This window comes from Macaca fascicularis, chromosome 3 (assembly GCF_037993035.2).
Source record: "Macaca fascicularis isolate 582-1 chromosome 3, T2T-MFA8v1.1".
Taxonomy (NCBI): domain Eukaryota; kingdom Metazoa; phylum Chordata; class Mammalia; order Primates; family Cercopithecidae; genus Macaca; species Macaca fascicularis.
The window spans coordinates 13298879-13313976 of NC_088377.1; the positions used below are offsets into that span (position 1 = coordinate 13298879).

A 15098-nucleotide genomic window follows, 5' to 3' on the forward strand; every position below is an offset into this window, starting at 1 on the left:
TCTCATGCCTTTAATCCCAGCACTTTGGGAGGCTGAGGCATGAGGATTTCTTGAGCCCAGGACTTAAGAGACGAGCCTGGGCAACATAGCAATACCCCAGTCCTACAAAAAAAATTAAAAATCAGCTGGGTGTGGCGGGGCATGCCTGTAACCCCAGCTACTCGGAAGGCTGAGGCAGGAGGATCACTTAAGCCCTGGAGGATGAGGCTGCAGTGAGCTGTGATTGTGCCACCGCACTCCAGCCTAGGAGACAGAATGAAACCCTGTCTCAAAACAAAACAAACAAAAAAATAAAATTCTAAAAATTAGTAAAAGCCGGCTGGGCACAGTAGCTCACACCTATAATCCCAACACTTTGGGAGGCCGAGGCGGGTGAATCACGAGGTCAGGAGATTGAGACTATCCTGGCTAACACGGTGAAACCCCGTCAATACTAAAAATACAAAAAATTAGCCAGGTGTGGTGGCGGGCGCCTGTAGTCCCAGCTACTCAGGAGGCTGAGGCAGGAGAATGGCGTGAACCCGGGAGGCGGAGCTTGCAGTGGGCCGAGATCGTTCCACCGCATTCCAGCCTGGGCAACAGAGGAAGACTCTGTCTCCAAAAAAAAAAAAAATTCTAAAGGCTCTAAGTTATGTGTATATGTGTTTAAGGATATCTCTGTAAACATGAAGATCCAATGTTCTGAGATTATTTAGGTTGGAATAAAGGAGTACAGTATTTGCTGCTTTACTTTGTTATCCTAACTTTATTGTCTACACATATATCCATATTGTTATTTGAGTACTTTTAAAAATATATGTCCGAAAGCTTTTTTAAAATTGTACCCCCAAATTTTCTTTATTCTTTTTTTATTATATACATTTCTATAATTACTTATAGTTGTTAAAATTAGCTGTGAGATTTGGGGTCTGATTAATTTTGTTTAATTATGTGTGAAAATTTTCACAGCATAAAGAAGTTCTCATAGGAATGTGTGAATAACATATTCTTTTATTATCCTTTGGTTCTAGGAAAATCTTCCTGTTACAGAGGATAACTTTGTAAAACTTCAAGTTAAAGCTTGTGCCCTCAGCCAGATAAATACAAAGGTATTGGTTCTTTTATTATGGCGCAAAGTAAAATGAGAGTTTCTTAGTGTATTTAGTGTATAAATATAATGATAACTGACATCTCAGTGTGAAGAATTTATTATCATCTTGATTTTTATTAACTTTTTTATTTGAGACGGAGTTTCGCTCTTATCGCCCAGGCTGGAGTGTAGTGGTGCAATCTCAGCTCACTGCAACCTCTGCCTCCTGGGTTCAAGCAATTCTCCTGTCTCAGCCTTCTGAGTACCTAGGATTACAGGGGTACACCACCACACCCAGCTAATTTTTGTATGTTTTTTAGTAAAAATGGGTTTTGCCGTGTTGGCCAGGCTGGTCTCAAACTCCAGACCTCAGGAGTGATCCACCTGCCTTGGCCTCCCAAAGTGCTGGGATTCCAGGCGTGAGCCACTGCGCCCGGCCTACCATCTTTAGAAGAATAGAACAGCTAGGGGAGAAAATTTAGTGTGCTTTTGTGTATTTCTGTATAAGGGACATTATTAGTCTGATTGAAGTTACATATTTTATATGAAAATACAAATATTTTATAAGAAAATAGAAATATTTAATGTAAATATTTTATAATATTTTATAAACTTTACATTGCAGAAAACAGTTTATAATTAACAAAGTCTATTATTAAGGAAGAAATAAATAATAAAATAGAAACTAGAAACCTAATCAGTTTATTAGCTACCAATTAGATATTTAATTAATATCATTAGTTATGGTTCATCTTTCTCTTGTCATTTCTTTTTGCATTGCTCTCTTATAAACATACATCTCTACCTCACACTGCCCTGCAGTAATCTTTCATTATTGACCATGAAATACATAGAACGTTTTCTTTTTTTTGAGACGGAGTCTCGCTCTGTCGCCTGGACTGGAGTGCAGTGGCCGGATCTCAGCTCACTGCAAGCTCCGCCTCCCGGGTTTACGCCATTCTCCTGCCTCAGCCTCCCGAATAGCTGGGACTACAGGCGCCGCCACCTCGCCCGGCTAGTTTTTTGTATTTTTTTAGTAGAGACGGGGTTTCACCGTGTTAGCCAGGATGGTCTCGATTTCCTGACCTCGTGATCCGCCCGCCTCGGCCTCCCAGAGTGCTGGGATTACAGGCTTGAGCCACCGCGCCCGGCCACATAGAACGTTTTCAGTGGTAAATAAACTGTGGTTAAATGTGCCATGATAAATTGAGCAGGTCCATTTACTCCGTTTTTTTGTTTGTTTTGTTTTTTAGGATTAATGCCATAGTTTACATGACCCATAACTTATTGGATTATAATGTGACTATAATTTTTAGGAATCTAAAAGTCTTCTTTGATAAAGTCACACTTAGGAAATTACAGACCGGGTATAGGCTTTCATTGGGCAACTCTGTAACATGAGCATGACTTGACAAATGCATTAGTGGGATCCCCTGAAGTCTTTTCACAAGAGTACTAGTACTAGATCTTGTCTGCAGATTTCTGTCTTCAGATGTTTTTTTTAAAACTGAAAAATCCATTAAAATCCAAGCCTAGGAAATAATCTCCTTGTCTAACAGAAATAAATAGTAAATTATGGTAAAATCAGTTGAATGAAATATTGCACATCTGTTAAGCATAATGGTTATGAAAACTGTGTGGGTAATGTAAGAAAATGCTTATGGTAAGTGAAGGAGCCAGGATGTAATTGCTAAAACCATGGTTTTAACTCCATACAAATGTGCATAAAAGAAATACTGTGGCCAGGCACAGTGGCTCACACCTGTAATTCCAGCACTTTGGGAGGCCGAGGCAGGCGGATCACAAAGTCGAGAGATCGAGACCATCCTGGCCAACATGGTGACACCCCGTCTCTACTAAAATTACAAAAATTAGCTGGGCATGGTGGCACGTGCCTGTAGTCCCAGCTGCTCGGGAGGCTGAGGCAGGAAAATTGCTTGAACCTGGGAGGCAGAGGTTGCAGTGAGCTGAAATCATACCACTGCACTCCAGCCTGGTGACAGAGCAGGACTCCATCTGAAAAAAAAAAAAAGAAAAGAAATACTGTAAAACACCCAGTACTTCTGTAAGAATGTCATATGAGCATCTTAAGAAAAGTATAGTGTTCCATATTGAATAAGAGACTTCTGACAATCAGGTATACATACAGGAGATCAGAAAATTGAAAAATAAATATAGAAGAGAATTATTTCAATTTCTTTTTACTTACTGTTCCTAAAATATTATGGTATCTACAGATACGTTCAGCCTCTCTAATGTTAAGTGCCAGGAGCTTAAACCACAGGCTTATCTTAGTACACCGTGTTACTTCAAAAGACAAGTACTTATAATTAATTTGGTCACAGTCTAATAAAATACCAATCTCTTAAAAATGTAGCCTTAACGAAAAGAAACTCCAGTCACCATGAATCTGAAATTATATGGGAGATTACCTGTTAATATTCATCACTACTTCTCACCCATTTCTAACCCAAGGCTTTTAACAAGTCAGGTGATTTTAAAGGGTATGGGAATGGAGAACCCTTTGTTCTCATTGGCCACACCCCCTTATTCAACAGTATTCTCTCCAGACTACCCTCCCTTCACCTGAATAAGATGACTGATAGTGTTTAGACAACCAAGAAATGTTTTGGCCATAATTTCCCTTCATACTTGGCAGAGTAAAGATGTTAAACAAAGGATGTTAATGGTAATTTGAATAAGAATATTCATTCCTAAGTCCTGCAGATCAACTAATGCCTCAGTAAATTCTTCGTTTCCTACCCTTTAGAGAAACCTATTTTGTGAAGTTATTTGCTTTGTCTTAATTCCAAAACTTGAACCATATTTGCTCTTTCTGTGATTTGACTTTTGCTCTTGCTTTCCTCACACATTAAAATAGAGTCCAGGATTTCTTCTGACGATAGTATGTTAACAGCCTTTGTCATGATTTAGCTTCTGGCAGAAATGAAGATGAAAAAGGATTTATTTCCTGTTGGGAGAGAAATTGCTGGAATTGTATTAGATGGTAAGTATACAGATGTGAGTATATGTATTTATTTTCTAAGGTAAAAGAAATTAAATGGTAGCTAATTGGTTTCCTGGTACATAAAATTATATACAGCCTTTGAAATTTGAATTTAATTATATGAAAATGTCCTTTTTTATTTTTATTTTTATTTTTTTGAGAGACAAGGTCTCTCTGTGTTGCCAAACCTGATCATAGCTTCAGCCTTAACTCCTGGGTTCAAGTGATCCTGCTGCCTCAGCTTCCTGAATAGCTGAGTCTACAGCAAGCTTGTCCAACCAGCATGCGGCCCAGGACAGCTTTGAAGTCAGCCCAACACAAATTCGTAAATTTTCTTAAAACATTATGTGATTTTTTTGACCAGGCACGGTGGCTCACGCCTGTAATCCCAAGCACTTTGGGAGGCCAAGGCGGGCGGATCACAGTCAGGAGATCAAGACTAGCCTGGCTAACACAGTGAAACCCCGTCTCTACTAAAAATACAAGGCCAGGCACGGTGGCTCAAGCCTGTAATCCCAGCACTTTGGGAGGCCGAGACGGGCGGATCACGAGGTCAGGAGATCGAGACCATGCTGGCTAACACGGTGAAACCCCGTCTCTACTAAAAAAAAAAAAAAAAAAAAAAAAAAAAAAATACAAAAAATTAGCTGGGCGTGGTGGCGGGCGCCTGTAGTCCCAGCTACTCAGGAATCTGAGGCAGAAGAATGGCATGAACCCAGGAGGTGGAGCTTGCAGTGAGCCGAGATCGTGCCACTGCACTCCAGCCTAGGCGACAAGTGGGAGACTCTGTCTCAAAAAAAAATTAATTAATTTTTTTTTAAATGTGATTTTTTTTTTTTAATTCATCAGCTATCATTTAGTGTTAGTGTATTTTATGTGTTGCTCAAGACAATTCTTTCTCTTCCAGTGTGGCCCAGGGAAGCCAAAAGATTGGACACCCCTGGTCTACAGGTATACAACATTATGCCTGGCTTTGTCTGGCTTTTTTTTTTTTTTTCTTTTCAGACAGAGTCTCACTCTATCACCCAGGCTGCAGTACAGTGGCATGATGTCCACTCCACTGCAACCTCCGCCTTCCAGATTCAAGCGATTCTGCCTCAACCTTCCAAGTAGCTGGGACTACAGGCACTCGTCACCACGCCTGGCAAATTTTTGTATTTGTTGGTAGAGATGGGTTTCACCATGTTGGCCAGGCTGGTCTCGAACTCCTGACCTCAAGTGATCTGCCCACATCGTCTCCCAAAGTGCTGGGATTACAGGCATGAGCCACTGTCCTTGGCCCTTTTTATTTTTAATTGAAAAGAAAAATAGGACTTAATTGGTATTTTATAATTGAAGAGCTTATTACAGTGTAGTAAATGTTTAGGGGTTATATATTTAAATCCATAAGTGATCATATATTGAATAGAATGACCAATATTGTCTTTTTATGTTGAAATAATGATCTTAACATACAGAACAGTAAGCCTTATATCAGGCTTTTGATATAATTTATTTCTAAATAGACCTATACTTAATATTCACTAACAGGTGGTTCATGATTAATGTGTTTGCTCTTACCTCGTATGCGAATGAATAAATGTGTTAAGGTATGTTAGACTATATTTGAGTTTTACCTGTGATTTTAACATATAATAGATTTGATACTCTATGTAATCTTCTGACAAAGCTAAATGATAATTGTGTTTCCTTTTTTCTCAGTCTGTAGAAAAATAAATATAATAACCAGATGATCATTCATTCTACATTTAGTGAGCAATTGCTAAGTGCTTAGGATATAAGTGAAATGAAGTCCTTGCCCTTAAACAGTTCACTCTCTAGGGGAGAGACAAATACATACGTGAGCAGGTTATTATGTAAGCTCCGAAGAAAGCTGCTTAACCCGGCCAGAAGAAACAGGAAAGGCGTCTTGGAGTAAGATGTCCAAATAATAAGGGGCAGGCAGGTGGAGAATCACACCCAGCAGGGAGGATATTATGAGCAAAGACAAGCAAGTGAAAGTGGGATGTGTATAAGAATTACAAAGAGTTTGGTATTGCTAGAGCAAGATGAAGTCCTGGGCAGGCGTCAACAGCATGGTACTTGGTAGCAGAGAAACATTTTGTCAAGAAAATTCTCCTCCTGGGCTGGGTGTGGTGGTTCACACCTGTAATCCCAGCCTTTGGGAAGCAGAGGTGAGAGGATCGCTTGAGCCCAGGAGTTTGAGCCAACAGAGTAAGACCCCGTCTCAAAAAAAGAAAAGAAAAAAGAAAAAAAAAAATTCTCCTTCAAATATTGCAGAATAAAAGATATTGCACAAAATACTTTCATGATGATGTGAACACTAATTCCTGCCTTCCAAAAATAAAGCAGGAGGATAGGCAAGGGCCAAGACCTTTAGTTGAGACTTAGATATCAGATTGTACTTTAGGGAGATTATTAGAGTAGCCATTTGAAGGAAGGGTGGATGTGAGGCAAACAAGTCTATAGGCGAGAGGACTGGTTGGGTTGTAGACCAAGAGGCAAGAGACAGCAAAGTCCACAACCTCAACAGTGGTGGCAGAGGTGGAGAAGAGGGATGGATTCAAGACATATTGAGGAAATAAAGTCAGCAGAACCTAGTAATTCATTGGAACTGGGAAATTAAAAACAGATGAGAACCAGGAATGGCTTACAGAATTCTGGTTCAGGCTTGAATTGGAACCAACATTTGATAAAGGAAGAGATCCGTCCAACATCTTAGTGAGGCTGCAGTGTCTGCTGCTGCTCTCCGAGCTTCACAGTGCCGCCCAAGGACGACAAGAAGAAGAAGGATGCCGGAAAGTCGGCCAAGAAAGACAAAGACCCGGTGAACAAATCCGGGGGCAAGGCCAAAAAGAAGAAGTGGTCCAAAGGCAAAGTTCGGGACAAGCTCAATAACTTAGTCTTGTTTGACACAGCTACCTATGACAAACTCTCTAAGGAAGTTCCCAACTATAAACTTATAACCCCAGCTGTGGTCTCTGAGAGACTGAAGATTTGAGGCTCTATGGCCAGGGTAGTCCTTCAGGAGCTCCTTAGTAAAGGACTTATCAAACTGATTTCAAAGCACAGAGCTCAAGTAATTTACACCAGAAATACCAAGGGCGGAGATGCTCCAGCTGCTGGTGAAGATGCATGAATAGGTCCAACCAACTGTACATTTGGAAAAATAAAACTTTATTAAATCAAAAAAAAAAAAAGGAAGATGATCCAATTAGGAGGAACATTATGAGTTCAGATTTATACTTACTAAGTCAAGGTACTTAAGTGCCGTCTCACTGGCAATATCTAGTAAGCAATTAAATGAGTTTAAAGCTCAAGGGTGAGAGATCTATGCTGGAAAGTATATATTTGAGAAATGTCAGCATGTAGGTTGTATTTGAAATAATAGAGTTGATGAATTCTCCGAGAGAGAGTGGAAAAGGATGAGAGATGTAAAGAAAGAACCCTTTGGAATGCACTGTTTGAGGGTCAGTTAAAAGAAGAGGAGTATCAAGGACAGCAAGAAAAAAAGAGTCAGAGTGACCTTAGGAGGACAGGGATCAGCAGTAGAAGGGAAAGAGAAAAGTACAGTGAATCAGAAGCCAAAAGGATTGGGGGATGATGGCACAGGAGGGAGCCAAAGAAGGAGCAAACTCCAAAAGGAGGGCTTGAAAGTAGAAATACCAGGCTTCAAATTACTTGCTAGTGGCAACAAATGCCTTCTGGGGCCATTTTGTTGACAGAGCCAGTCGAAGGGACCATTTCCAGATTCAGGTTTCCATCTTACTTCACTGCTTCACCTCAGTTCCTTTTCTGTTAAATAGAAGTAATAATACCTACCTTATTGATGTATTGTGAAGTTTAAATGTATAAATACACAACAATGCTGGGCACAAGGAGGCATTCAATAATATTTGGGTTTTTTTCCTCCCTTTTCCTCTTGTAACTCTTTGAATGAAACTACTCAAATGAATTGACTGATAGTCAAGGCTTTTTCTCTACATATGCAGAGAAAATGTAACTGTATCATTTCCATAAAGTTGCAGAAAACTTCTTGGTATCAACCTGAATTTATTTCCCAAATCAAAATCATTTTAATGTCACTCTTAAGGGAGGAGACCACCCCTCATATTGTCTTATGCCCAATTTCTGCCTCCAAAGAAAGAAGAAGTAAAAACTAAAAGGCAGAAGTGAAATCCACAGGCAGACAGCCCAGTGCCACACCCTGGGCCTGGTTAAAGATCCACCCCTGACCTAACCGGTTATGTTATCTATAGATTCCAGACATTGTATGGAAATGCGTTGTGAAAATCCCTGTCCTGTTCTGTTCCATTCTGATTACCGGTGCATGCAGCCCCCAGTCCCATACCCCCTGCTTGCTCAATCGATCACGACCCTCTCACGCGGACCCCTTTAGAGTTGTAAGCCCTTAAAAGGGACAGGACTTGCTCACTCGGGGAGCTTGGTTTTTAGAGACATGAGTCTTGCCAAAGCTCCCAGCCGATTAAAGCCCTTCCTTCTTTAACTTGGTGTCTGAGGGGTTTTGTCTGCGGCTTGTCCTGCTACATTCTCAGAATTCCCTGTTATATGAGATTCGGCAACAAAAGTAAAGATAGATTGGGCTAGCCGCAGAAGGAGTAGAAAACAATATAATTATCATAGAAGCTATAGATTATTTTCCTTTACTCCTTCTTCCTTAAAGTCAGCTAAATAGAGGCCAGGCACAGTGGCTTACACCTGTAATCCCAGCACTTTGGGAGGCCAAGGCAGGTGGATCACTTGAGGTCAGGAGTTCAAGACCAGCCTGGCCAAGATGATGAAACCCTGTCTCTACTAAAAATACAAAATTAGCCAGGCATGATGGTGCATGCCAGTAGTCCCAGCTACTCGGGAGGCTGGGGCGCAAGAATCACTTGAACCTGGGAGGCAGCGGTTGCAGTGAGCCGAGATCGCGCCACCGCATTCCAGCCTCAGTGACAAGAGCAGAACTCCGTCTCAAAAAAAAAAAAAAAGGTCAGCTAAATAGGCAAAGAGAGACATACTTCTCCTGGTCTCAACAATCGCATAGTCCAAATATCTAGAGAATCCAGATTTGAAGTGTATATCCTGTAGTCCTTATAGACCATCAAAATGTTACTGAAATTTTTGGCCTTTTTTCTAAGTAAAATAAAATCAGTCTTTTTACAAATCCACAGACTTTAAAAATGTATTTTAATAGTTAAGAATTACGTTTCATAAATTTGTAATATTAACTATTAATTTTCTTCACTCTTTAGTTGGAAGCAAGGTATCATTCTTTCAACCAGATGATGAAGTAGTCGGTAAGTTATAGTTCATAGTCTTATTTCAAATCATCTATTTTACTGTCATCTCTGTTTTTTCTATATAACTATTAATGTTCACTGTGACCTTGCTTCATATAGAAATACTTTCCAGGCCAGGTGTGGTGGCTCACGTCTGTAATCCCAGCACTTTGGGAGGCCAAGGCGGGCGGATCACCTGAGGTCAGGAGTTCAAGACCAACCTGACCAACATGGAAAAACCCCGTCTCTACTGAAAATACAAAATTAGCCAGGCGTGGTGGCACATGTCTGTAATCCCAGCTACTCAGAAGACTGAGGCAGGAAAATTGCTTGAACCCGGGAGGCAGAGGTTGTGGTGAGCTGAGATCGCACCATTACACTCCAGCCTGGGCAACAAGAATGAAACTCCATCACAAAAAAAAAAAGAAAGACTTTCCTGGTTTTTGAAATTTACTGTCCAATTTCTATTGATGATAAAAATTGGGACCTTGATTGCAATAGCAGAACATTTAAAACTTTTTCATATTTAGCTGTAGAACAATGTTACAGATAAAAAGATAGTCATAGTTTCTATAGTACTTGGTGTAGCCTAGATTTTCTGGCAGATGCTTAGTCTGTGGCCAGACTGAAGTCTTTAGGGAAAAGGAAAGTCACAAATCACGTTCTTGAAGGCTGCTGACTGACTGGGCCATATAGAAGCTCCATGCACCGTTTCAACTGAAATCATACAGAGCTTTTCTCTTACAAATCTTGTAAAACTAAAAATTGACTTGAAACATTTAATTTATTGTTTTTTTTTTTTAAATCCATAGTATTTTTGAAATTTGGCAACCTGTATGCTAGACAGTCACACAAACATAGGCTATGACTTTTATAGTTGCAACCTGCATCCTAGACAGTAACACAAATATAGGGTATGACTTTTATAGTAGTCTTTGAAATTTCCATTTCTCTGTGGAAGACATAAAGTTAAAAAACATTTATATAACATGTATTATATAGGGCCATATATATTATGCAGTGGCTCACACCTGTAATCCTAGCACTTTGTGAGGCCAAGACAGGGAGATCACTGGAGCTCAGTAGTTCAAGACCAGCCTAGGCAACATTGCAAAAGCTCGACTCTACAAAAAAAATACAAAAATTAGCCAGGTGTGGTGGTGCACACCTGTAGTCCCAGCTACTCGGGAGGCTGAGATGGGAGATTGCCTGAGCCTGGAAGTTTGAGGATGCATTAAGCCATGATCACGCCACTGTACTCCAGCCTGGTGACAGAGAGAGACCTTGTCCAAAAAAAAAAAAAAAAAAAAGAAAGAAAAGAAAGAAAAAATATTTAGCCTTATAGCATGCTTGAAATTCTTAAAGGATAGATTTGTAAGAAGGTTTTCATCAGTATTTTATGGTACTGCCTTTGACTCAGGCATTATCCTGGAGAATTGATTATTTCTTTCTTATCTTTTTATTCTGCTCAGGAAATCAGTGGCACTCTGTATTATTCAAGATTCTTTTTGTAAGAAACCAAAATAAAATCAGACTACCTTAGAAGAAAAATGGGATTTTATTAGAAACATACTCTGGCCGGGTGTGGTGGCTCATGCCTGTGAACACTTTGAGAGGCTGAAGTGGATGAATTACAGGGTCAGGAGTTCAAGACCAGCCTGGCCAACATGGTGAAACTGCGTCTCTACTTATAATACAAAGATTAGCCGGGCATGGTGGTGCATGCCTGTAATCCCAGCTACTGGGGAGGCTGAGGCAGGAGAATTGCTTGAACCCAGGAGGCGGAGGTTGCAGTGAGCCAAGATCACGCCATTGCACTCCAGCCTAGGCGACAGAGCGAGACTGTGTCTCAAAAAAAAAAAAAAGAAAAATACTGAGGTATGTTACGGAACCAAACTATAGGAAGGTAGCCATGCATCAAGGATAATTTTGTTTGTTTATTAGTTTGAGACACAGTCTTGCTCTTATCCCACGCTGGAGTGCAGTGGTGTAATCATGGCTCATTGCAGCCTTGAACTCCTAGAGTCAAGCAGTCCTCCTGCCTCAGCCTCCTCAATAGCTAGAACCACAGGTGCACACCATGACACCCAACTAATTTTTAAATTTTTCTTAAGATGAGGTCTCACTATGTTGACCAGGCTGGCTTTGAACTCCTGGCCTCAAGTGATCCTCCTGCCTTGGCCTCCCAAAGTGTTGGGATTACAAGTGTGAACCACCTTGCCCAACCCATCAGGGACAATTTTTTTTTTTGAGGGATGGAGTCTCACACTGTCACCCGGGCTGGAATGCAGTGGCGCAATCTCTGTTCACTGCAACCTCCACCTCCCAGGTTCAAGCAATTCTCCTGCCTCAGCCTCCCGAGTAGCCAGGATTACAGGTACCCGCCACTATGCCCAGCTAATTTTTTATATTTTTAGTAGAGACAGGGTTTCTCCATGTTGGCCAGGCTGGTCTCAAACTCCTGACCTCATGATTCACCTGCCTCGGCCTCCCAAAGTGCTGGGATTACAGGTGTGAGCCACCACGCCCGGCCCATCAGGGAGAAATTTAGCAAGGAGTCCAGATACTCCCAAGACTCTGACTTCGTTCTATAACATCAGCCGTCATCTTACTATCACTCAGAGGGGAAAGAAGAAAGAGATAGGAGGAGTGGCACAGAGCACTTCCCTATTTCTGAATTTTTTCTTATCCACACTAGTAATTACTGGAACCTTCCTCAAAATTCCACTGAATAAAATTTGTAATAATACTTACTGGCCTCTCATTAGGAATGAATTTTTGGCTTATATCCCTTAAATATCTTATTTTGATTTTTAGGAATTTTGCCCCTGGACTCTGAAGACCCTGGACTTTGTGAAGTTGTTAGAGTACATGAGCATTACTTGGGTATGTAGCAATCCAGTACTTTGGAGCTCACATAAGTCTTACTTCATTGACATATGGTTTAATAACATTTTAATTTTTTTGAATCTACCATGAGTGTTGTACTTAATAAAGTATCATTAACCAGTCATGTATATAAAAAATGTTTGGCTGGTCATGTGAATACTTCTAGCTTATAATTAGTATTCATAAAATTCTTATTCAGACTAAACAATATATAGACCTTTAAGTTTTACTAACACTGCTCATGGTAAGATCTTTGAAAAGTGGTTTCTCTCTTGGCTGTTAAATTATATCCCTAATCAGAATTTTAAATTTTTTTTTACTCTTGGTTATTGATTGAAACAAAAAATGTACAAAATTTAGACAGTAGATGTAGAGTTTGAGACAGGAAAGAATTGAGAACACTCATCTCAGGCTGGGTGTGGTGGCTCACACCTGTAATCCCAGCACTTTGGGAGGCCAAGGTGGGCAGATCACCTGAGGCCAGGAGTTTGAGACCAGCCAGGCCAATATAGCAAAACCCTGTCTCTACTGAAAAGACAAAAAAATTAGCTGGGCCTGGTGGCACACGCCTATAATTCCAGCTACTCAGGAGGCTGAGGCATGAGAATCGCTTGAACTCTGGAGGTGGAGCCAAGATTGCACCATTGCACTACAGCCTGGGTGATAGAGCGAGACTGTGTCTCAAAAAAGAGAAAAAAAAGAACACTCATCTTTGGTTTCTATTGCAAATATCTTTTGACTAGTATTGAGTTTAACTGAAATGTTCATTTTTAATTTTTCTTATGGTTATTTACTTTTTGGATATTTAAAGTACACACACACACACACACACACACACACACATATACACTTAATGAAACCATATTAAACAGTTGCTTCATCTCCTAAGTAATCGGGAAAGCAATTAAAACCACTTCGAGATAACATTATGCATCCACTAGACTGACAAAAGTTAAAAAGTCTGACCATCAGCCAGGCGCAGTGGCTCACTCCTGTAATCCCAGTACTTTGGGAGGCCGAGGCGAGCAGATCATTTGAGGTCAGGAGTTTGAGACCATCCTAGCCAACATGGTGAAACCCCATCCCTACTAAAAATACAAAAAATCTTAGCTGGGCTATTGACGCATGCCTGTAATCCCAGCTACTCGGGAGGCTGAGACAGGAGAATCACTTGAACCCGGGAGGTGGAGGTTACAGGGAGCCGAGATGGTACCACTGCACTCAGCCTGGGTGACAGAGACTCCATCTCAAAAAAAAAAAAAAAACTGACCATCCAAAGGGTGGGAAAGATGTGGAATGATGGAACCTTTCATGCACTGGAATGTAAGTTGGTACAAATATGTTAGAAAATAATTTAACATTATCTAATTAAGGTAATGATGTATATACATCAGATCTGGTAATTCCACTCATAGTTACATAGCCTATGGAAATTTGATGTGCACTAGGAGACACACTGTATAAGAGTTCATAGCAGCATTATTTGTAATAGTGAAAGAAACTGGAAACAGCCTAAATGTCCATCACCAAGCAAATGGATAGTTGAAGATATTCATAGAATGAATTTCTATATAGCCGTGAAAATGAGTAAGAGCTAAACATATCAAAGTGAATGATTCTCACAAACAATATTGAGTGAAAAAAGCAAGTTGCAGAAGAATACAAACAGTCCCCATACCATTTATTTATATACAGTTCAAAAATGTACAAAATTAAGCATATGTTATTTAAGGATGTAGAGAAAAGGTAGAGGATGGAAAGTTAGGTGGAAGTTACCTGTGTGAGCAGGGGAGGAAGGTGTGGTCAGTGGACACACCAGGACTGCAGTGGTACAGCCAGCATATATTTCTTATACTGGGATTCATTATGTTCTTCATACCATATACATAGGTGCAAATACATTCTTTTATGTTCTTGAACTATTGAATTAAACCTTTTCCTAGGTTCTTTTCTTAAATAATGTAATATCTAATCAGACCTTTTGGGGACAGAGGCCAATTTGGATTTGGGTCTTCCAAAAGATACATGCACACGTATGTTTATTGTGGCACTATTCATAATAGCAAAGACTTGGAATCAGCCCAAATGTCCATCAGTGACAGACTGGATTAAGAAAATGTGGCACATATACACCATGGAATACTATGCAGCCATAAAAAAGGATGAGTTCTTGTCCTTTGTAGGGACATGGATGCAGCTGGAAGCCATCATTCTCAGCAAACTATCGCAAGAACAGAAAACCAAATACCACATGTTCTCACTCATAGGTAGGAACTGAACAATGAGATCACTTGGACACAGGAAGGGGAACATCACACACCGGGTCCTATTGTGGGGGTAGGAGGATAGCATTAGGAGATATACCTCATGTAAATGACGAGTTAATGGGTGCAGCACACCAACATGGCACATGTATACATATGTAACAAACCTGCATGTTGTGCACATGTACCCTAGAACTTAAAGTATAATAAAAAAGAAAAATAGTAATCTTACTCAGTTGGGTCCATACAGTAACTCAAGCTAGGCTAACAAATCTTTGACATTTCATTGCTAAAATTATAAATTTAAAGTAATTTTTGTTTAAATTAATGTCATTCATTATATCTAAAATTTCCAATAATACTGTATTATTTTATTAAAAATTAATTTCCAAAAGACACTTTTTCAGAGATCTGAGGCCTGTACTTATTGGAATGTACATTAAACCTAGATAAGGAGCCAAGTATGTGTCTTCCTTTGAAAGATAAAGATCTCTTTCAAATACCATGCTGTGAAAGTCTCTAATCCATAGCTATTTTGAAATTGTGCAGTTTGAAAATTGAGGATTGCCACTGGCTCCTTTACA

General features: G+C 40.1%; 1 protein-coding gene and 1 pseudogene across 9 annotated transcripts in view; both read left to right on the plus strand.

The window, feature by feature from the left end:
* The window catches only part of CRYZL1 (crystallin zeta like 1), a 51093-nt gene that overhangs the window by 15394 nt on the left and 20601 nt on the right, over positions 1 to 15098 (plus strand). For 7 of the 9 annotated variants that reach the window (XR_012432043.1, XR_012432044.1, XM_005548775.4 and 4 more), the window contains exons 3-6: positions 1011 to 1088; positions 4004 to 4076; positions 9335 to 9379; positions 12179 to 12247. Coding sequence is in view for 6 of the 9 variants with exons in the window: in XM_005548775.4 (XP_005548832.1) it covers positions 1011 to 1088; positions 4004 to 4076; positions 9335 to 9379; positions 12179 to 12247 (265 nt within the window). In the remaining 3 variants the exon portion in view is untranslated. The remainder of the gene's footprint in view (positions 1 to 1010; positions 1089 to 4003; positions 4077 to 9334; positions 9380 to 12178; positions 12248 to 15098) is intronic. The other 2 variants (XR_012432045.1, XM_045387774.2) reach the window with 1 other exon arrangement.
* LOC135969753 (small ribosomal subunit protein eS25-like) lies at positions 6634 to 7276 on the plus strand (annotated as a pseudogene).